This window comes from Salvelinus alpinus, chromosome 9 (genome assembly GCF_045679555.1).
Source record: "Salvelinus alpinus chromosome 9, SLU_Salpinus.1, whole genome shotgun sequence".
Taxonomy (NCBI): Eukaryota; Metazoa; Chordata; class Actinopteri; order Salmoniformes; family Salmonidae; genus Salvelinus; species Salvelinus alpinus.
In genome coordinates, this window is record NC_092094.1 from 10083049 (window position 1) to 10104804 (window position 21756).

At 42.3% G+C, this 21756-nt stretch overlaps 1 protein-coding gene and 1 long non-coding RNA gene across 4 annotated transcripts in view; one reads left to right on the forward strand and one right to left on the reverse strand.

The window, feature by feature from the left end:
- Positions 1-12981, reverse strand: part of LOC139584271 (2-oxoadipate dehydrogenase complex component E1-like) — a 40039-nt gene extending 27058 nt beyond the window's left edge. Inside the window, exons 1-5 of one of the 2 annotated variants that reach the window (XM_071415909.1) lie at positions 12661-12981; positions 4390-4542; positions 1354-1565; positions 658-852; positions 128-397 (exon numbers count right to left, since the gene is read on the reverse strand). In XM_071415909.1, coding sequence (XP_071272010.1) covers positions 128-397; positions 658-852; positions 1354-1565; positions 4390-4542; positions 12661-12847 — 1017 coding nt within the window. In that variant the 5' untranslated portion in view covers positions 12848-12981. The remainder of the gene's footprint in view (positions 1-127; positions 398-657; positions 853-1353; positions 1566-4389; positions 4543-12660) is intronic. The other variant, XM_071415910.1, reaches the window with a different exon arrangement.
- A 3907-nt stretch (positions 12982-16888) lies between these two features.
- On the forward strand, positions 16889-19893 carry LOC139584275 (uncharacterized). Of its 2 annotated transcripts, none has more exons than XR_011676744.1 (4): positions 16889-17018; positions 17263-17343; positions 17777-17897; positions 19274-19893. It is a non-coding gene; the product is annotated as an uncharacterized lncRNA (long non-coding RNA). The 2 variants fall into 2 exon arrangements; XR_011676743.1 differs by having other exon boundaries at positions 17000-17139.
- Positions 19894-21756: the final 1863 nt, after the last annotated feature.

Genomic DNA, 21756 nt, shown 5'->3' on the forward strand with positions numbered 1-21756 from the left:
CGGTTATATTGTCCTCAGGCTAAGCATTGTTTTTCTGGGGAGTAGTTTCCCTCCTGTTGAGCCATGTCTAGGTATGTATATCAACATATGTCTAAATAGGGCTATGTCTATGGTCTCAGTACGATACCTGGAGACAGACAACTTTATCACCAGGCTGAGCGTTCTCGTCTGGGGAGTAGTCTCCCTCCTGTTTGAGCTGCTGGCAGGCCCGGGTCTTCCCCTGGGTGACTGGGTTGATGGCCTCCAGGTGGGAAGGGTTGGGCAGCATGGTCACATGGAGGGGGTGGGCAGCACCGAAGTCCAGCTCTACAGAGGAGGTGAGGTGGGAGAGGACATCACCGATAGAGGGAGAGTCTGCTGGGAACTCACTGAGGCCACGCATTTTACGGAACATCAGCTGGAGGTGGAGGGACAGGGGAGACGGGAATCGCACATCCCAAATAAATATCAATCAAATCAATCAAATAATCAATCAATATGTGAATAAATAAAAGTTTAAAGTCCCAGGAGTGAACCCTGAGGAAGGCAATTGGTGCCAAAACATTGGTTCATTCATATGACTGGGAGTGTGAGACCATCTTTATTAGTTATCCCAGGGTCATTCATGGTAGCCATTACAGCCATGACCTTTGATCTCGAAGATGTCTAAACCCTGACCTCTGGTGGGAACTGCAGAAGTCCCGTGAGGAGGTTAAGTCTCCCGCGGTGAGGCATCCCCATGACAATGTCCGTCACCCCGCTGTGGGCAGACAGACGGAACATCTCGTAGAACACTCCCATCATGCTCTCTGCTCCCTCACCGCCATAACGCTTCACCGTGGAGAACTTGGAGGCCAGAAAGTGATCAAACTCCTGAGGTAACACAAGAAGAAACAGGTTGTTATTGTAAAAGAGAATGTGTTCTCAATGACTTCTGGTGAAATAAAGGCAAAATACATCAAGAGATAAGTCAGCAAGATCTGTCTCAGTCTTTCTTGGAAATGAGACCAAAAGAAAAGTAACATCGATAAAAACAATACCACCTCATTCTCGCTAATAAAATAATCACTTTACTCTGATATTAGATAAGATACTAGTTTTTATTATTTAGGCAATTAAAGCTAATTAGACTATAAATACAGTACGACAACGTTTCTCTATCTATCCATTCCTCCCTCCATCCATCCATCTACCTGTGACCCCAGCATTAGCTTGTCCAGTTCTCTCCTCTCCTCGGTGGTCTCCTTCCAATTATCCATTAACCCTCCCTCCATCCATCTACCTGTGACTCCAGCATTAGCTTGTCCAGTTCTCTCCTCTCCTCGGTGGAGGTCTCCTTCCAATTATCCATTAACCCTCCCTCCATCCATCTACCTGTGACTCCAGCATGAGCTTGGCCAAGTTTTTCCTCTCCTCCGCAGTAAACATCTCTTTCTTCAGCTGCTCGAAACGGTCTGCGAGCCACTCCCTTTCCTCCAGGCTGGTCAGCTGACTGGTCTCTATGGAAACGCGGCCACAGTAGGACTCCTCCAGGTAGCCAATCACCTCCTCCACCGACGCCTCAGCTTTCCCAAAATGCCTCAGTCCTGGATGAAAAGGAGTTCATATAAGAGTCTCCTCTTGAAGATTTTTCTTTTTAATCAGGTGAACCCTGCCTGAGTAAGATTTGTTTGGTCGCAAACATGTTGCAGTATGCAGGACAAAACATGTAGGTGTGTTGTACATGTGAGGCAATAGTGGATATGGAGGTGACAATTATGAATGACTTATCTCCATGTAGGGTTACAGGTGATGGATATTATAGACACCCTGAATAACTCAAATGTATTTATAAAGCCCTTTTTACATTCCCAATTTTCAGAAAGTGATTTTACCCTCTTAATCATATCCACTAATTAATGTGTATTACCTGCATTTGAGTGGTCTATTATTTAGGAGTGATTATGTAAGTGATAACCAACGAGGGGCTATGCGTTCTCTGGAAAATAATGAACAACGTGGATGGTGTGCTTCTCGACCTGCTAGCGGAGTGGAACTAATCTTCTACGGAGTTGTATTATTTTCCAAAGAACTCATTGAGTCCCGAGTTCATTATCCTTTTTATACCATGGCTATAATTTAACAAATGTACCGCAAGAAATGTGTTCCTTTGAAAATATAAATGATTTTCTAGATCCACTGAAGTACCTAGCAAGTTTACTAGATAGCTACAGTAGTTGCCTTGGTAACCAAACAAACAGACGCGCTAGTTTAGCTAATCAAACCATCAGTCCGATCACAGATAGATCAATGACAGTTTAGTTATAAAATCTTTGGTCCTCGCTTGCTATTATGAAAATCTAATTCAACAATGACAATGTTTTCAACTCAACTTTTTCTTTCAAAGGCAGCTCAAACATAGAACATGTAAGAATGAACTATAGCCATTGAATTCTACTGTGCTGATATACTTTGTGCATTATAGGGAAATAATGCACGCTCTAGAACAGGGGTGTCAAACTCAAATACCCAGTGGGCCAAAATGTAAAACCTGAACAAAGTCGCGGGCCAACATTGAACAAATGAACCTTTTAATATGGACCCAAACAAGTTTTGCTTTAACATTGAATATGGAACAAGCATCGCTTATTACCATACAATATATAATTTAATAGTGGAGACATGCAAAATCGAATTTCAAATGAAAAAACACATCAATGGCATTCATTTATTAAATAAATGAAATGTAAATAAAAATCGTATGCCTCTTTTCTATTTGCAGCCTTCTGATTTAAATACCAAAATATTTTTTTTTACAAATAAAATGATAATAAATCAATCAACCATTCAAGCCCATGCCTTGTAGCAAGAAAAAGTGCACAAAGAAAACGTTAATTATTGCACACTGATCTAATCTGATGTGCCCAAGCCAGATACCTGGCATCTCTTCTTGGATGCTAGTTCATCAATGTCTGGGCTCAGGCTCTGAGCTGAAGAAATCCTCAGTATCGAGCGAAGGTGTTCATCAGTCAGACGTCTCCTGTGAGTTGTTTTGGTCATCTTCATCGAGGAGAAAAGTTGCTCGCATAGATAAGTGCTGCCGAACATGGAGAGCATCTGAGCAGCTTGGGTGCGGAGCTGAGGCATTGTGTCAGGGATGAACCGTGGAAACTGTGCGGCGCCCACAGCATCATACTTTGACTTCAGCGTGTCGTTGCACTGGAGTTCAATCAGCTCCATTTGGATGTTGGTTGGTGCATTTTCCACATCAACTGCGAAGGGATTACTAAGCAGTTCAAACCTACATTTCTGGACATCGAAGTCGGCAAATCGCCGGCTAAACTCAGCGGCGAGAACACTGAGTTTTTCAGCAAACTGTGCGCATGGGAACACGGCGGTAGAGATCTGCGCTTTTATGGTTTGGCAGCAGGGAAAATGGCAATGGTTTCCTTGCAGCATCTGATTCTCCCACAGGCACAGTTTAGTTTTAAAGGCCCTCACTGCAGCGTACATGTCTGTGATGATGCGCCCCCGCCCCTGAAGCTGCAGGTTCAGCGCATCGAGATGGCTCGAGATGTCACAGAGAAAGATATTCTGCCTCCCACTTGTCCAGAAAGCTCCTGTTTTCTGCCTTTCTTTTCGCCATTTTTGGGAAGGGATAGCGCGCTGACAGTTGTAGCGTCTATGTTGCTATGACTACTGTCACAGAGGAGAGGGCGTTTCTGGGTCCTGTCCTGATTGGCGCGCGAAAACAACAGCAGAGCATTATGGGATTCGTAGTATTAGCGGTGAATGCGCTGTATAATACCGGCGGGCCAGCTCTAGTAGTAATTTGGTATTGTCTCGCGGGCCAAATATAATTACCCCGCGGGCCAAATTTGGCCCGCGGGCCAGAGTTTGACACCCATGCTCTAGAATGACCTTCAAACCAATCAGAAATTAGTAATAAACAATGCCATGGTATAAACTGTAATAACTGAGGTATGAGATATTATTATTGACTGTCACTGAAAATGCTTCATCCCAGGCGACACCATGCAGAGAGCCTGCGTTAAGTTGATGTGTTATTGTGAAATTGATGTGCTGCGAGCAAGTCAACAGACAAATTAGCATTAGCAGTTTGGGCCATTTCCAGGCGCTTCCCATTTAATTGGTCCAACTGTAACGTATGGTTGGTTTAGCAATTCAAATGTTTGGTGATGGGTTTAACATTGACCTCTCCATAAGGCTTCCCTACTACCTACACTACAGTATAACTACCTAGTAGTAGCTAGCTAGTAGCCTAGTAGTAGTAGGAAGATAGTAGAAAACACTGCTATGCATTATCAATGTGAAGTGTATTTATTGATAGATTGATTTAATCAATGAAGTGTTCTCCCTTTAGAAACGTATTTAATGAAGAAGTTAATAGACAACATAGACATTGCCTACCTGATGTGTTGAGGGGTCCTTGTACAGCCCCAGTCAACATGTTGATCTCTGGCACACTGTCCTCCACTGGGTCGTCAGGCAGTAGAGGGTTAATTTTAGCAGCCTTATGTCCATGTGCTCGGTAAGCCTCCACCAGGCGTGCTAGCCCATGGTCTGTGTAAACAGGGGGGGGGGGGGGGGGGGGTAAATCCATTTTGATTTGAATTAAACCTTCCATACATATTTGCCCATTGTAGAAGTGTTCACAAAGTGACCTTTTGGACCTGAATGCCAAAACATTCAAGAGATACAGCTGCTCAAAGTTGACCTATTTGGCATACCCCACCATAGCATGAGACATCCATGTCTTCAACACTGGAAAAGATCAAACAGCCATCTTTGTAGTACTAATTTCAAAGAAATTTCAAATGGTGTACCAGCTAGCCTAAATTGCAGTTGTCTGAAGGGATAGGTCCATTCTATTAATTATATTTCTATGACTGAAATGACAACCCATCCTGTATTCAAGAGCATGTTGTGTCTCAACCGATTGCGGGCACAACACAAAAACCTCAGATGATGTAGAGCAGGGGTGGGCAAACTTTTGGGCTCGCGGGCCACATCGGGATTTTGAAATTCAGCGGGGGGGCACATTTTCTGTTAAAATCAATTTGCGGGGGCCTCCTGAGTGGTGCAGCGAGTGGTGCACTGCATCGCAGTGCTTGAGGTGTCACTACAGACCCGGGTTCGATCCCAGGCTGTGTCACAGCTGGCAGGTACATTCGCCCACTGATGGCTCCATGTGAACTACAATTCCAACTCTGTGTTTAAACATCTATATCATCGCTTTCATAACGTTTTTCAAAACATATGCCGATATCAGCGAGAAAAAAATATTTCAACAAATATATATATACTTACTGTAGCAGTTTTGCAAAGATCCACAAGCTGTGTATGTGCCCAGTTGACAAACTACACTTGTTTAAATCAAAAGGGATACTGTCAAAAAGTGATTTAATTCATATGGATTTACCCAGGGACAAAGACTGTTCCAAAACAACAGCCTTTTTTATGTAAACACGTAGGAATGGAGGGGGGGGTTGGAAGATATCCATAGTCTATGACAAGCATTAGACACATTTCCAGTTAAATGCTAATTAAAGCAAGTAGTAAAAGTGTAGCTGTGATACGTAGTGACAACAATGACTACAACAACACTTCATATGTTCTGCAATAACAACAGGTGAATGAATACAGTGCCATGAAAAAGTATTTGCCCCCTTTCTGATTTTTGCATTTTTTTCTTTATACCAGAATTTGATCAGATCTTCAACCAAAATCTAGTAAATCTGATAAAATGAACCTGAGTTCACAAATTTTAAAAAAAAGTATATACTTATTTTATTAATATGCAACACCCATTTCCCCTGTGTGAACAAGTTATTGCCTGCTTACATTCAATAACTGGTTGTGCCACCTTTAGCTGCAATGACTGCAACCAAATGCTTCCTGTAGTTGTTGATCAGTCTCTCACATTGCGGTGGAGGAATTGTAGCCTGCTCTTGCATGCAGAACTGCTTTAACTCAGCAACATTTGTGAGTTTTCAACCATAAATGTAAGAGGTAGGAAACACCTGTCTTAGGGGGTTTCAAGCACAAACTGCTCGTTTTAAGTCCTGCCACAACATCTCAATTGGGATTAGGTCTGGACTTTGACTAGGCTATTCAAAACTTAAAATGTGTTGCTTTTTAGCCATTATCATAATTGTGTGTTTTGGTCATTGTCTTGCTGCATGACCCAGCTGCACTTCAGCTTCAGCTCACAGATGGATGGCCTGAAATTCTCCTGTAGAATTCTCTGACACAGAGCAGAATCCATGTTTCCTTCTATTAAGGAAAGTCGTCCAGGTCGTGAAGCAGCAAAGCATCCACAAACCATCACAGTACCACCACCATGCTTGACCGTTGGTATGAGGTTCTTACTGTGAAATGCAGTGTTTGGTTTTCACCAGGCATAAATGGGACCAATGTCATCCAAAAAGTTTACTCAAGTTTGCCAAAAAGCACCTGGATGATCATCAAGACTCTTGGAAGAATGTTCTATGGACAGATGATTCAAAAGTATAACTTTTTGAACGACATGCCTGGCGAAACCAAACACTTGGTTGATATCTGTTTTTTTGGTGGAAGAAAGCAGGTTAGGGTCTCGTGGCTTACTGTACCCAGTCAACATGCTAGAGGCTCGGGCCTATTCTGTTTGAGATTCAGGGGACTCGGCCTTGACTCTGACTCAGTGGGCTTCATGCGGCCCGAGCTCTTCCCGGGTCCGACCCCTCCCTTTTTCCACATTTTGTTACGTTACAGACTTATTCTAAAATGGATTAAATACGTTTTTCTCCTCATCAATCTACACACAATACAACCATAATGATGAAGTGAGAACAGGTTTTTAGAAATGTTTACAAATGTATTAAAGAAATAAACAGATTTACATAAGTATTGCCCAGCGTTGTCCGGGTTAGGGGAAACACCTGTCTGTATAAGGTACCACAGTTGATAGTGCATGTCAGAGCAAAAACCAAGCCATGAGGTCGAAGGAATTGTTCGTAGAGCTCCGAGACAGGATTGTGTCAAGGCACACATTTCTGCAGCATTGAAGGTCCCCAAGAACATACTGGGCTCCATCTTTCTTAAATGGAAGAAGTTTGAAACCACCCAGACTCTTCCTAGAGCTGGCAAAATGACCAAACTGAGCAATCGGAGGAGAAGGGCCTTGGTCAGGGAGGTGACCAAAAACCCGATGGTCACTCTGACAGAGCTCTAAAGTTCCTCTGTGGAGATGGGAGAACCTTCCAGAATGACAACCATCTCTGCAGCACTCCACCAATCAGGCCTTTTTGGTAGAGTGGCCAGACGGAAGCCACTCCTCAGTAAAAGGCACATGACAGCCCGCTTGGAGTTTGTCAAAAGTTATCTAAAGGACTCTCAGACCATGAGAAACAAGATTCTCTGGTCTGATGAAACCAAGATTGAACACTTTGGCCTGAATGCCAAGCGCCACGTCTGGAGGAAACCTGGCACCATCCCTACGGTGAAGCATTGTGGTGGCAGCATCATGCTGTGGGGATCTTTTTCAGTGGCAGGGACTGGGAGACTAGTCAGGATCGGGGGAAAGATGAACGGAGCAAAGTACAGAGAGAGATCCATGATGAAAACCTGCTCCAGGGTGCTCAGGACTTCAGACGGAGTCAAAGGTTCACCTTCCAGCAGGATAACGACCCTAAGCACATAGCCAAGACAACGCAGGAGTGGCTTCGGGACAAGTCTCTGTGTGTCCTTGAGTGGCCCAGCCAGAGCCCCAACTTGAAACCGATCAAACATCTCTGAAGAAACCTGAAAATAGCTGTGCAGAGACCCTCCCCATTCAACCTGACAGAGCTTGAGAGGATCTGTAGAGAAGAATGGGAGAATCTCCAAATACAGGTGTGCCAAGCTTGTAGCTTCAAAGCCAAGAAGACTCGAGGCTGTAATCGCTGCCAAAGGTGCTTCAACAAAGTACTGAGTAAAGGGTCTGAATACTTATGTTAATGTGATATTTCAGTTTTTTATTTTTTACTAAACTTGCAAAAGTGTATACAAATCTGTTTTTGCTTTGTCATTATGGGGTATTGCGTGTTCCAATATGGAAGTGTTTCTTGATTCATCTGAGATCCTTGTATTTTGTGTATTTTGTAGTTGACAATACATTTAGCCTATCTCTGTTCCCCCTCAACACGCATCCTAACGTTACACCCCTCAACTGCCTTTGTCAATTCTTGATTCTCTGTTTTTGCAGGAATCTTCTAGGTTGGATGGAAGAAGGAACCAAGGGCAGGACGACAGTAGTTATCCAGCCTGCTGACTAAGAAATGTAAATAGGTGATGTTTGCTGTCTATCTTGCTCTCCATCTCTCAGTATGTCTGCCTAACTGGCAGATTTCTGAGGTGCAACAGTCAATGTAATTGCTAGGCTAAGTCTAACTTAGCGAAGTCCTTAGGTAATGGTTGACTACGATTCATCTGTCTTTACAGTTCCTGAAATATGTCAATGACCTGATGCATGGCCTCTTCAGCAGTGCTTGGCCACCCACTCAGTTACCAGTGAGCTATTCTGCCACATCCCAGGGAAAGGAGAGAGCAGAACCATCCCTGCTTAAAGTCATAGTCATTCACAGTAAGTTGTGTATGCAAAATGCAAAATGTTTTTCTTCTGTTTGATACTCTGATCTTCAATGTGTATTAATTCCTACTAACCAGCTTTGTAAGAGCTAGGTTTGTACTAGCTGTGCTGATGATCAGTGTTTTCCCCCCTGCAACAGGTCTCACAGACTGGATTCCCCAAGAGACATGTCATTCAGCTACCCTGATCTTAGCACATTTTTTTCTAAGAGTGTATTCTAGAACCTAAAAGGGTTCATCGGATGTCCCCATAGGAAAACCCTTTGAATAACCCTTTTTGTTTCCAGGTAGAACTCTTTTGAGTTCCATGTAGAATCCTTTCCGCAGAGGGTTCTATTTGAAACCAAAAAGGGTTCTACCTGGAACCAAAAAGGGTTCTCCTATTGGGACAGCCAAATAACCCTTTTGTCTGAGAGTGTAGTTTAAGTAGATCCAATTGAAATAGCACCGCTCTAATAATATACGTTTGTAAAGCAAATAAACTCCTGTTTTAACTCACCTTCCTTTAACGTGCTAAACCCTTGTGTGCTGATTCAACAGACACCTCCCTTGGTGAGTCATGCTCTTGCTCATTCTCACTGTCACTCACTCAAACTCACATGTGCGCAGTTGCAGAGAAGAAGAAAATATTTGACAATTACACCCATTTCTAACAATGTTTGTTGCAGGAATGACATGACAGACAACTTTTGAGAGATAATATTTTGTCTCTTTATTTCCTCTTTAGACGTACTTACATTTTTGCATCTACCTTTCTTTCTTTTTTTTACTGAGGACATCTGGCAATTGGGGGAACCTCTGTCCGGGACAATGTCCTCAGGATTATGGAGTGGTATGTTTGTCCGGGACAATGTCCTCAGGAATATGGAGTGGTGCGTTTGTCCGGGACAATGTCCTCAGGATTATGGAGTGGTGCGTTTGTCCGGGACAATGTCCTCAGGAATATGGAGTGGTGCGTTTGTCCGGGACAATGTCCTCAGGATTATGGAGTGGTGCGTTTGCCCGGGACAATGTCCTCAGGATTATGGAGTGGTATGTTTGCCCGGGACAATGTCCTCAGGATTATGGAGTGGTGCGTTTGTCCGGGACAATGTCCTCAGGTTTATGGAGTGGTGCGTTTGCCCGGGACAATGTCCTCAGGTTTATGGAGTGGTGTGTTTGTCCGGGACAATGTCCTCAGGTTTATGGAGTGGTGCGTTTGCCCGGGACAATGTCCTCAGGATTATGGAGTGGTGCGTTTGTCCGGGGCAATGTCCTCAGGATTATGGAGTGGTGCGTTTGTCCGGGACAATGTCCTCAGGTTTATGGAGTGGTGCGTTTGCCCGGGACAATGTCCTCAGGTTTATGGAGTGGTGTGTTTGTCCGGGACAATGTCCTCAGGTTTATGGAGTGGTGCGTTTGCCCGGGACAATGTCCTCAGGATTATGGAGTGGTGTGTTTGTCCGGGGCAATGTCCTCAGGATTATGGAGTGGTGCGTTTGTCCGGGACAATGTCCTCAGGTTTATGGAGTGGTGTGTTTGTCCGGGACAATGTCCTCAGGATTATGGAGTGGTGCGTTTGTCCGGAACAATGTCCTCAGGATTATGGAGTGGTGCGTTTGTCCGGGACAATGTCCTCAGGATTATGGAGTGGTGCCTTTGTCCGGGACAATGTCCTCAGGATTATGGAGTGGTGTGTTTGTCCGGGACAATGTCCTCAGGATTATGGAGTGGTGCGTTTGTCCGGGACAATGTCCTCAGGATTATGGAGTGGTGCGTTTGCCCGGGACAATGTCCTCAGGATTATGGAGTGGTGTGTTTGCCCGGGACAATGTCCTCAGGATTATGGAGTGGTGTGTTTGCCCGGGACAATGTCCTCAGGATTATGGAGCGGTGTGTTTGCCCGGGACAATGTCCTCAGGATTATGGAGTGGTGCGTTTGTCCGGGACAATGTCCTCAGGTTTATGGAGTGGTGCGTTTGTCCGGGACAATGTCCTCAGGTTTATGGAGTGGTGCGTTTGCCCGGGACAATGTCCTCAGGTTTATGGAGTGGTGTGTTTGTCCGGGACAATGTCCTCAGGTTTATGGAGTGGTGCGTTTGCCCGGGACAATGTCCTCAGGATTATGGAGTGGTGCGTTTGTCCGGGGCAATGTCCTCAGGATTATGGAGTGGTGCGTTTGTCCGGGACAATGTCCTCAGGTTTATGGAGTGGTGCGTTTGCCCGGGACAATGTCCTCAGGTTTATGGAGTGGTGTGTTTGTCCGGGACAATGTCCTCAGGTTTATGGAGTGGTGCGTTTGCCCGGGACAATGTCCTCAGGATTATGGAGTGGTGTGTTTGTCCGGGGCAATGTCCTCAGGATTATGGAGTGGTGCGTTTGTCCGGGACAATGTCCTCAGGTTTATGGAGTGGTGTGTTTGTCCGGGACAATGTCCTCAGGATTATGGAGTGGTGCGTTTGTCCGGAACAATGTCCTCAGGATTATGGAGTGGTGCGTTTGTCCGGGACAATGTCCTCAGGATTATGGAGTGGTGCCTTTGTCCGGGACAATGTCCTCAGGATTATGGAGTGGTGTGTTTGTCCGGGACAATGTCCTCAGGATTATGGAGTGGTGCGTTTGTACGGGACAATGTCCTCAGGATTATGGAGTGGTGCGTTTGCCCGGGACAATGTCCTCAGGATTATGGAGTGGTGTGTTTGCCCGGGACAATGTCCTCAGGATTATGGAGTGGTGTGTTTGCCCGGGACAATGTCCTCAGGATTATGGAGCGGTGTGTTTGCCCGGGACAATGTCCTCAGGATTATGGAGTGGTGCGTTTGTCCGGGACAATGTCCTCAGGTTTATGGAGTGGTGCGTTTGCCCGGGACAATGTCCTCAGGATTATGGAGTGGTGTGTTTGTCCGGGACAATGTCCTCAGGATTATGGAGTGCTGTGTTTGTCCGGGACAATGTCCTCAGGGTTATGGAGTGGTGCGTTTGCCCGGGACAATGTCCTCATGTTTATGGAGTGGTGTGTTTGTCCGGGACAATGTCCTCAGGTTAATGGAGTGGTGCGTTTGCACGGGACAATGTCCTCAGGATTATGGAGTGGTGTGTTTGTCCGGGACAATGTCCTCAGGATTATGGAGTGGTGTGTTTGTCCGGGACAATGTCCTCAGGATTATGGAGTGGTGTGTTTGTCCGGGACAATGTCCTCAGGATTATGGAGTGGTGTGTTTGTCCGGGACAATGTCCTCAGGATTATGGAGTGGTGCGTTTGTCCGGGACAATGTCCTCAGGATTATGGAGTGGAGTGTTTGTCCGGGACAATGTCCTCAGGATTATGGAGTGGTGCGTTTGTCCGGGACAATGTCCTCAGGATTATGGAGTGGAGTGTTTGTCCGGGACAATGTCCTCAGGATTATGGAGTGGTGCGTTTGTCCGGGACAATGTCCTACGCTTCAGATCGCCTCTTGTGCTCAAAGGTCCTTGATGAGGATCCACCCCCCATCACACCACTCTTATTCATCATTAATAAATATAAATCATTTGAACTTTATATACTCTGTGTCCCAGTATTTCTATGCATGTAATGTGTGTGGTTGAATTATGAAACATTACTGGATGCAGATGTCCAAAATGTTTGATGTAGATTTGTTTTTGCCATTGCTTGATCTATTTTAAATGTAAGAATATGTTGCCGATTTAAACTTAAATTGGTTACTATAGAAACAAATAGAAATGCAATGAACAATATTTTCAATATCAAACTTTATACTCTGCAATACTTTTTACAGTAGGTAATACGCTGTAGTCAGGTAGTCATTACCAGGTTATGATGAGGTCTTAACTATGACCAGTAGGCTACATAATATAGCACATAATATACAGGTCACAATTATGACGCAATTGGTAATATGGTGGTCAGAAAAATACGTCATATTCCGGTCAGTAAAAAGTCGGTGGTAAAAACAGTTTGCACCAGAATAAGACGTCATACAGTTGTCTTTTCAACCTGGTTTTGCTCACTGATAATGTTGCCCAACATTCTTGCTTTGCTATAGAATAATAGCTAAAGGTTAAAGATGTCCATTATCAGGAAAAACTACTGACCTCGATTGAGTGCAGTGATATACGAGACTGGGTCACTGTGCAACTTCGTGTCCCCCTGGCTTTGTTTGGGTCGGTGACCGTAGACTCCTTTCCGGGTATGATACAGACAACCGACGACCGGTCGCGCGACACTGAGAGGTACTCTGCTGACGTGGTACAAGTTTTTCAGGAATAGTATCGCTGACATGATTTTAAGTGAATAAAATAAGTTTAAAAAACGACGTAGCTAGTTAATCTAGACGGATACACACGCTACAGAGCAGCAGCCACACTGCTGTGAAAGATAGGAGGTGGCACCATACTTCAAGCTGATTGGTTGAGCCGTCGGCGTGTTTCGCGGAAGTGCAGAGGTTATATAGTTTAATGTTGAATCAACTCAGGTGCACGTGTAGCCAGCCAGTTGAATCAGATTGTAATGTATCACTTTCACGTTTATATCACGTATGATTGACAACCCAGATGATTATGCGCAACAAGTGCCTCCATCAAACACGCACTGTTGGGTTTGGCCTCGTAAACCTTCCCCATTTTGCCCTAGGCCACTACAGAGTGGTGAGGAGGAGTCTACCGTGTATGGATAACATCGACTTCACCATTCATTTTCTTTATTCAGGTTCACTCAAACATTGTTTTAAACGTTGTTTTACTATTGACAGTTACAGTAGACTTCGGGTTTGTATATCGATTCGCTCTCCTTAAATAAAAGTAAATCAGATTTGTAATGTATGTACATGTACTCACCTGGACTGCCTGAGGGTGGCGTTGTTACTAATTAGTACGTGTTCGTCTGTATTTGGTACTTGACTCATGACATCAGATAAACATTGTTATTTTACCCGTATCTCTGCCTCATTGTGCGATATATTATTGCATGGTGTCGGAAGTAAAACAAAAAACAACATTTGAGAGTTTGGATCCAGAAATTCAGCCTATGTTTCTGGATTCAAACTCTCCAATTTTTCCTCTAGGCTCAGAGTAGTTGGTGGAATCATTTTCTCCATGTTTCGTAATGTTGAGCTTTCCTATGTATTACTTTTTAAATGTAAGAATATGTTGCAGATTTTAGCTTTAATCGCCAGTGGATTCTCAGAAAACCAGAAAAGTTCCTGTAGCACTAAAATAAAAACTTGAAAAGGAACTTAACCACAAGGAAAAGATGGATGTCATCGTCAAGCAAACTGAGCCTAGTGAATGGGTAAACAGCTTGGGGACAATCGTGAAGCCAAACACAATACGGGTATGTGTAACGGATGTGAAATGGCTAGCTAGTTAGCGGGTACGCGCTAGTAGCGTTTCAATCAGTTACGTCACTTGCTCTGAAACCTAGATGTAGTGTTGCCCCTTGCTCTGTAAGGGCCGCGGCTTTTGTGGAGCGATGGGTAACGACGCTTCGTGGGTGTCAGTTGTTGATGTGTGAACGTACTAAAGTTATACTGTTACATATGCATGAAACCACAAGATCTAAACAAAGCCATCAAGAGAGAACATGATCCTTTACGTACCATTGAAGAGGTAGTTGCTGAAATCCCTAACGCCAAGGTATTTTCAGTTGTTGATGAAATGCCCAACGTCAAGGTATTTTCAGTTGTTGATGCAAACCAAGGATTTCGGGAAATCCAACTGGATGAAGAGAGCTCCCGACTCTGCACGTTCAATACGCCGTTTTGGAGGTATTCCTTCAAGAGACTGTTGTTCGGAATCACGTCCGCTCCAGAGGTTTTCCAGAGGTGCCTCGCCCAGCATTTGAAAGGTCTGGAAGGTGTCTTAAACACCATGGATGACATTATTGTATGGGGTGATGACACGGAGCAACACGACCGGAGACTGAGACAGCTACTAGACAGACTGAGGAGCATCAACTTGAAACTGAATAAGGGCAAGTGCAAAATCAGAATGACAGAAATCAGCTACACTGGACGTGCTATCAAAACGGCACTCCAGGGTAAGCCTACACGAAACACAGCCCTCATGTTAAGTGTTTCTAAAACTCCCTATGGGAAAAATGAATGGTGGAAAAACTATTGGAACCATTTCCCTGTTTGACCGTTGGTTTTGTGGGTATTACGACACCTCCACTGTGGGGCTCTATAGGGAAATGAATGGAATGCCAAAAATAAGATCTGTGTTAAACACAGGCTTAGGAGACCTTATACATTTTATTATACGTCTATCAGATAATCTTCATCAGCTGACCTCACTTTTTGTGAATTTTGAATAATTTATGTAATCAGGAAAAAACACAAAGGCTTCATAATTCATAAAGGTCATTGTAACTGACTGATATTATCTCATAGAACAAAACTTATAAGATCTCCCAAGCCTGTGTTAACTTCAGACCTTATGTTCGGCGTTTATCCCAAAATCCTATTCTTTCCCCATTCATTTTCCCCATAGGAATGGCTGAACGAACTGGAGGTAACTCATTTCCGGTTATTAGAACTACAAGCTGGCGAACTCGATTGAATACTCCTTCTCAAAACCCATTGGATGAGAAGTTCAGAGGGGCCGGACCGCTGGCTTTCTCATCCAATGGATTTAGAGAAGGAGGCGAAGATGCGAGGAGTCTGCAATTGAGATTCTCCCACAGACATGCACTCAGACCCAAATACACATTGCAGGATCATTACTAGATGGAGTAAAGCTATGACCGGAAGTGACTTGTTGTAGCAGGTTAGGCGAGCATTTTAACTAACTCTTAACCCTATTCTTAATATTAACCTAAGGCTCCTAACCTGCTACGTTAATTTGCCTAACCTATATTATTAAGGGGGGGGGGGGGGGGGGGGGGGCAGCAGGAGAGAGAATGTTTATTATGTGAAGGGGGGTGGAGGCTATTCAGCAGCCTGATGGTCTGAGGGTAGAAAAATGTATTGGCCAGTCTTTTCTGATGATCTTCTTGGCCTTCCTGCGACACCTGGTGGTGGTGTCCTGTAGGACAGGCAGTGTGCACAAATGGCGCGTTAGGCTGCACGTATCGCCTTCAGAATAGCCTTGCTGTCCGCGGCGGGGGTGTTGCTATACCAGGCTGTGATGCAGCCCGACAGTATGCTCTTGATGGTGCTCCTGTAGAACACTGTGAGGGCCCTCGGGTAATCTCTTCAGCATCCTGAGGTTGACGAGTCGATGTCGTGCCTTCACTACGGTGTCCGTGTGGTTAGACCATTTCAGCTTTTCTGAGATATGTACGCCGAGGAATTTGAAGTTATTGACCGTCTCCACGGCGGCCAGGTTGATAAGGATGGTGGCGTGTCCAGCTGGAATCCTCCTGAATTCCACAATCAGCTCCTTTGTTTTGCTAACGTTGAGGGAGAGGTTGAGGTTGTTCTTGATAACTCAAGTAGATATTTTCTACTTTTTATTTGAATGAAAAACATATGATAAATGAATTGTGGTTTTGTAGGTGATCAGAGATGAAGGGAACTGGGTTAGAAACAGTTCTTATTCAGTACAATATACTTATGATTCATCCATCAATTTATACTGTATATTAACTGCAGTTACACTTGTCAACAATAGATGGTGACAGTGTATTTGTGTCTCGTTTAACCTACATTGTGAGTCAATGTGCCAGTCAGTTGAGCTACGGTTATTACCATTTTGAATCTCTCTTAACTTCCCTGTAGGAGAAGATTGGTCAAATGCAGAGCTATGACGAGTAGGCCTAGTCTATAAGGTATTTCCATATTTAAAATATAATTAAAGCGAAAGGAAATTCTGATCACAAATACATAGGTTAGCCTACATACATAATATCTTTCTGCAGTCCCCTATATAGGTTTTCTTCAAGGTAAGAGCTTCTAATCTTTGTCAAGTAGGTCAATATCTAATCTAATAGGCATAGCATAACATATTTATCGGCATATGGTAGCCTAATCTTTGAGTTAAAGGGAAAACATAATTTAGGTCTACTTGTATGACTTTTGTGATGCAATTATTAGGAAAAATCCATCATAATCAATAATGTAAGCCCGAAGAGCTAGGGTAAACCATTTTTTCCCCAATTAAAAAGTAGGCCTAACTACCTAGACTAATTATTGTAGGCTATAAATTATTAAACTCCAATCATATATATTGATTTTATTCAGTTAAATTCTTCAATTCAGTTGCTTCCCATTCCGTAGGTTCTAAAACACCCACAAGGTGTCCGTCTCTCTCTGTCTCAGGTCCAGCATGGATAAATTGAGAGATTAAGACGTTTCTGACGGATGTCCTGTCAGCGGACCCCAGTCACATCCTTCAGCATGTAGATGAGCAGAAACTTGTGACTTTACGCGAATACAGGAAGCTGCAAATCTTCAGTAAATCAGCCCCGGAAGATTCTATCATCCGTTTGCTGGATACACACATCAGTAAAGACGGTGAGACCTGCAGTAAATTCCTGACCCTGTTACAGCAGCCAGACATCAGAACATCTTTCCCCAGAATGAAGAAAAGCAAAATGTTTGAAGTGTAATGCACTACTTTTAAATCATGTTGCAGGTCTGTTTTTAAAAGTTTTGTGATTCAACTTCTGTTTTTGTATGTATGTTGGTTGTTGTCTTATGCTGCACAAATCATTTCTTAATTAGAGCATAATACAGTTTTCTAATCTAACGACAACAGCGACATAGCCCCGGCACCCAGCAACCCCATACGCTGTCCCAACCTCTTCCTCCACAGTCCACACCCCAGGCCCAACCACAGGTACAACCATTTTAAAGCATACATTTCCATACTTTTTTGCACATACTGATTGAATCATGAACTATGTATATTGTTAGTAGGATTGTACCTAAAATGTCTGACAATTTTTTGCCCTTGGAAGCCCCAATGAATAGACACCATTATCATTGAGGACCACTTTGAAAACAAGTGTTTTAATGTTTCAGTGTTATCCTCTGCAAATACACTGCGCACCTTGCTGTATGATTTTAAACGAAATAAATTCATTTAAAATTTGTAAAGGGTTACACATCAAGTAACAAAATGTAAACTAGAGGACTCTTATTGGCCATTGACTAGAGTGAATCTATTGTACAGAACAGCCATAGGAACTTTGAGGCAAAACCTTACAGATCAATATATATGGTATCTGGTGGGGGGGGGGGTGACATTGTTATATTATTGTTCTTGTTAGGTTCAAACCTTCCAACTACCTTCCAAAGACGTCGATCACCTGGTGGGAAAGACTATGAGAAAAAAATCCACAGCTTGTGGATACATCTGTGGCGTTTCAGAGTTGAAGATGGGATACCTGGGTAAATACTTTCACGCAGTTCTACAGCAAGCTGATAGGCCGATGGACATTCTCATTTTGGAACCAGAGCAACGAAAACGTTTTTCAGGAGCCGAGAAGAAGGTCAATCAAACAGTGTAATAAGTTTGATCGTGTCTGGTTTATAGTATAATAAGCTTGATCGTGTCTGGTTTATAGTATCATAAGCTTGATCGTGTCTGGTTTATAGTATCATAAGCTTGATCGTGTCTGGTTTATAGTATAATAAGCTTGATCGTATCTGGTTTATAGTATCATAAGCTTGATCGTGTCTGGTTTATCGTATCATAAGCTTGATCGTATCTGGTTTATAGTATAATAAGCTTGATCGTGTCTGGTTTATAGTATAATAAGCTTGATCGTGTCTGGTTTATAGTATAATAAGCTTGATCGTGTCTGGTTTATAGTATAAGCTTGATCGTGTCTGGTTTATCGTATCATAAGCTTGATCGTATCTGGTTTATAGTATAATAAGCTTGATCGTGTCTGGTTTATAGTATAATAAGCTTGATCGTGTCTGGTTTATAGTATAATAAGCTTGATCGTGTCTGGTTTATAGTATAATAAGCTTGATCGTATCTGGTTTATAGTATAATAAGCTTGATCGTGTCTGGTTTATAGTATAATAAGCTTGATCGTGTCTGGTTTATAGTATAATAAGCTTGATCGTGTCTGGTTTATAGTATAATAAGCTTGATCGTGTCTGGTTTATAGTATAATAAGCTTGATCGTGTCTGGTTTATAGTATAATAAGCTTGATCGTGTCTGGTTTATAGTATAATAAGCTTGATCGTGTCTGGTTTATAGTATAATAAGCTTGATCGTGTCTGGTTTATAGTATAATAAGCTTGATCGTGTCTGGTTTATAGTATAAGCTTGATCGTGTCTGGTTTATCGTATCATAAGCTTGATCGTATCTGGTTTATAGTATAATAAGCTTGATCGTGTCTGGTTTATAGTATAATAAGCTTGATCGTGTCTGGTTTATAGTATAATAAGCTTGATCGTGTCTGGTTTATAGTATAATAAGCTTGATCGTATCTGGTTTATAGTATAATAAGCTTGATCGTGTCTGGTTTATAGTATAATAAGCTTGATCGTGTCTGGTTTATAGTATAATAAGCTTGATCGTGTCTGGTTTATAGTATAATAAGCTTGATCGTGTCTGGTTTATAGTATAATAAGCTTGATCGTGTCTGGTTTATAGTATAATAAGCTTGATCGTGTCTGGTTTATAGTATAATAAGCTTGATCGTGTCTGGTTTATAGTATAATAAGCTTGATCGTGTCTGGTTTATAGTATAATAAGCGTAATATAGTGGTGTAATATTGACTGTCTTTATTCGTCTCTTTTTCCAGGTTAAGCTGAAGGGAATCTCATTTGAGAAACTTGGCATAAACAAGTACAAAGACGGCATAAAGTTCACAAACAAATCCAAATTGACTTTCATGAAACGCAAAAAGCCTACAGAAGGAAGCCACCGCTGAGCAAATATAAGAAATATTTTGAATTAAAGATGCATAGACCTACTACGTCAGAACACGCTCTCTCACTGACAGTGTGGAGTTCAATGTTCTGACCAAAGGGAATTAAGCCTACGTTGTTTTATTTGAAGTAGCCATTAGAGCTGCACCGTGACAGCAATCACCATATCTAACCACTTGCAGTAGGCCTACTGCAGCTTACAGGAAATTGAGTAGCTATAGATTGACTGTGTATTAGCCTACAGTTTGTGAAATAACTATTCCAAACACAACATAGCATGTAGCCTAGTGCCATCTACACATTGCATTGGGCAAAACAACCAGCGTTTTAACATTCATTTGCAACTGTTATTTCGCTTCTTAATGTTTACTTAGTAGCCAGTTCCACCACTGGGCGGCTAATTTATGTTCATGATACTATATAACCTATTATTAGTAACCGAATACAATCAGAATGTAATAAAAGTTTAGAAATGTGTACTTTTAGACATTAACCCCATTTGGTCTCATTTTTTTATTATTTTGGCCCTGTGAAGTGGCCACTTCAGTGCACAGTCATCATGATCTACAATAACTTGTTTTAAAATAGTCATGTGGTCATCATCGTACACAACACATGCCTGCCTCTGGGTCTTTCTGAACATAGTCCAATGACGTATAAACACAATAGCCTTGTCCAATAGTGTGTGGGCAAAGGGTACATCAGTTGTTCATTGCCCTTTATTCAGTAGTACTTAAAATACTGAGGTTCTTGCAGTTTAGTTTGTAAACATCTTGAAATACCAAGATATTTGGTGGCATCCTCAGACGATGGGAGTACTTCACCTGCAGGGCTTCTTTTTGAACAAAACAGAACACACAATCACTCACGGCCCCACAAATATGTTATGTCCATAGTCTACTGTATATTAGTAATAATATAGCAGTAAACTCAAATGATAAAATCAGCAAATGCTTGGAAACAAAATAAATAAGCAAAGAGAAGGACAATGGAAAGAAACAAGTTAGGAAGACAGACACTGGGGAGTTTGTAAATGTTGTCACGTCACTGGACAGGCACTGGGACTACACAACACACAGACACATTGAATATTAGGGAAAAATGGTTTAATTTTGGAGACAGAGGCAAAGAAACACACCACACATGAACAAACATTTACCAAATAAAACATTGACTGATTTCGAACTACACACCACTGCTTCTATGGGAAAAATAGAAATATCTACCAACAGGTAAAGGAAAAAGCCCAGAAACTAAACAAATATTAAACTAAGACATTTATCTATCCATACAAGTTGTCTATAATAAGCCCAGATGGTCATTTTTAATAAACATGTGGACAGAGCACAGCACTAACATGAAACTGACCACGATTTTAGAGGATCCCCACCCCCCCCCCAATATAGAAACTGAATAACGAAGTGAGGAACATGTAGAATGCAAGTTAATTAAATCAAAATTAAGGTTATTTATTTAAGAAACAAAAAAACATACTATCAGAAATGTTATCATTGACGACCACCAAGAAGCCAAACTCAAGACTAGCACATTCAAGGCGAGGGCCTTAGAGAGGACAGACATTTTTTTTTTTTCAATATATATTTTTTTCTTTAATTATTTCCAATATAAAAAAAGCTTCACTGGTACAAAATACATATGCACAACCAGTATTGTAGAAATTGGAAAGAGCCAGTTTGTCATTTCATTTTTTTCTCCAAATCCCACCCAAATTTCAAAAGTTTAATTAAAAACAAAAATCACTACTGTAAATGTTTTACAGATCAACATGATGGACCGCGACTTTGGCTTTTCTCAAGACAACAAACATCTATCAAATAATTTATGTGGAGAAGAACATGAAGTCCTATCAATTATTAAATCAGATAAGAAAAAAGAGGGTACAGAAAAAAAGGACTGATTTTTGACCAAGACAATATCTAAGCGATGCAAAGCTACCACACTTTGTCAAACAGCACTTCAGAGTATGAGAATAGAAAAACGGTGACCAGTGATAGAGATACTGCGAAAAGTCCCAAGATGCACCCTATTCCCTACATAGTGCACTACTTTTGACCAGATTAAATGGGCCCTGGCCAAAAGTAGTGCACTACGCAGGGAATTTGGGTGCCATTTGGAATTAGTCCTAAAAATGATGGTTGTGACGGAAGCCCCCGAAGTGAGAGTTTCTAGTTCCTATACCCTGACCCATGTGTGATTTTTATATTGTGCTTATATTTCAACATTTACGGTAACACTTTACAATACAGTTGTATAACTACCCATTATAATCAATTAAAATATTTACTAACATTTGTTAACAGTTTGTTGTAGCCTACATACCAAATTGTTTAACAAA